A 284-nucleotide genomic window follows, 5' to 3' on the forward strand; every position below is an offset into this window, starting at 1 on the left:
CCCCCCCCCCCCCCCCCCCCGTCTCTGCAGGACTGTGTGGATCTTCATGGGGAGTTTGTCGGCTCGGCCTGCAGCCACGCCGGTCCCTACGTCCCCGACGTCCTGTTCTGGTCCGTCATCCTCTTCTTCACCACCTTCTTCCTCTCCTCCTTCCTCAAACAGTTCAAGACCAAGAGATACTTCCCCACCAAGGTATCTGGTCCCTGATACTGGATCTGAAGTCTCTTTATATAGACCTTAGTGGTCCCCTAATACTGGATCTGAAGTCTCTTTATATAGACCTT

General features: G+C 54.6%; 1 protein-coding gene across 1 annotated transcript in view; it reads left to right on the forward strand.

The window, feature by feature from the left end:
- LOC117940667 (sodium bicarbonate cotransporter 3-like) overlaps positions 1-213 on the forward strand; it is a 3,316-nt gene extending 3,103 nt beyond the window's left edge. The window contains exon 6 of the mRNA XM_034865870.1: positions 31-213. Within this exon, the coding sequence (XP_034721761.1) occupies positions 31-207 (177 nt within the window). The 3' untranslated portion in view covers positions 208-213. The remainder of the gene's footprint in view (positions 1-30) is intronic.
- Positions 214-284: the final 71 nt, after the last annotated feature.

The sequence above is a fragment of the Etheostoma cragini genome, unplaced genomic scaffold, assembly GCF_013103735.1.
Source record: "Etheostoma cragini isolate CJK2018 unplaced genomic scaffold, CSU_Ecrag_1.0 ScbMSFa_3016, whole genome shotgun sequence".
NCBI classification, from domain to species: domain Eukaryota; kingdom Metazoa; phylum Chordata; class Actinopteri; order Perciformes; family Percidae; genus Etheostoma; species Etheostoma cragini.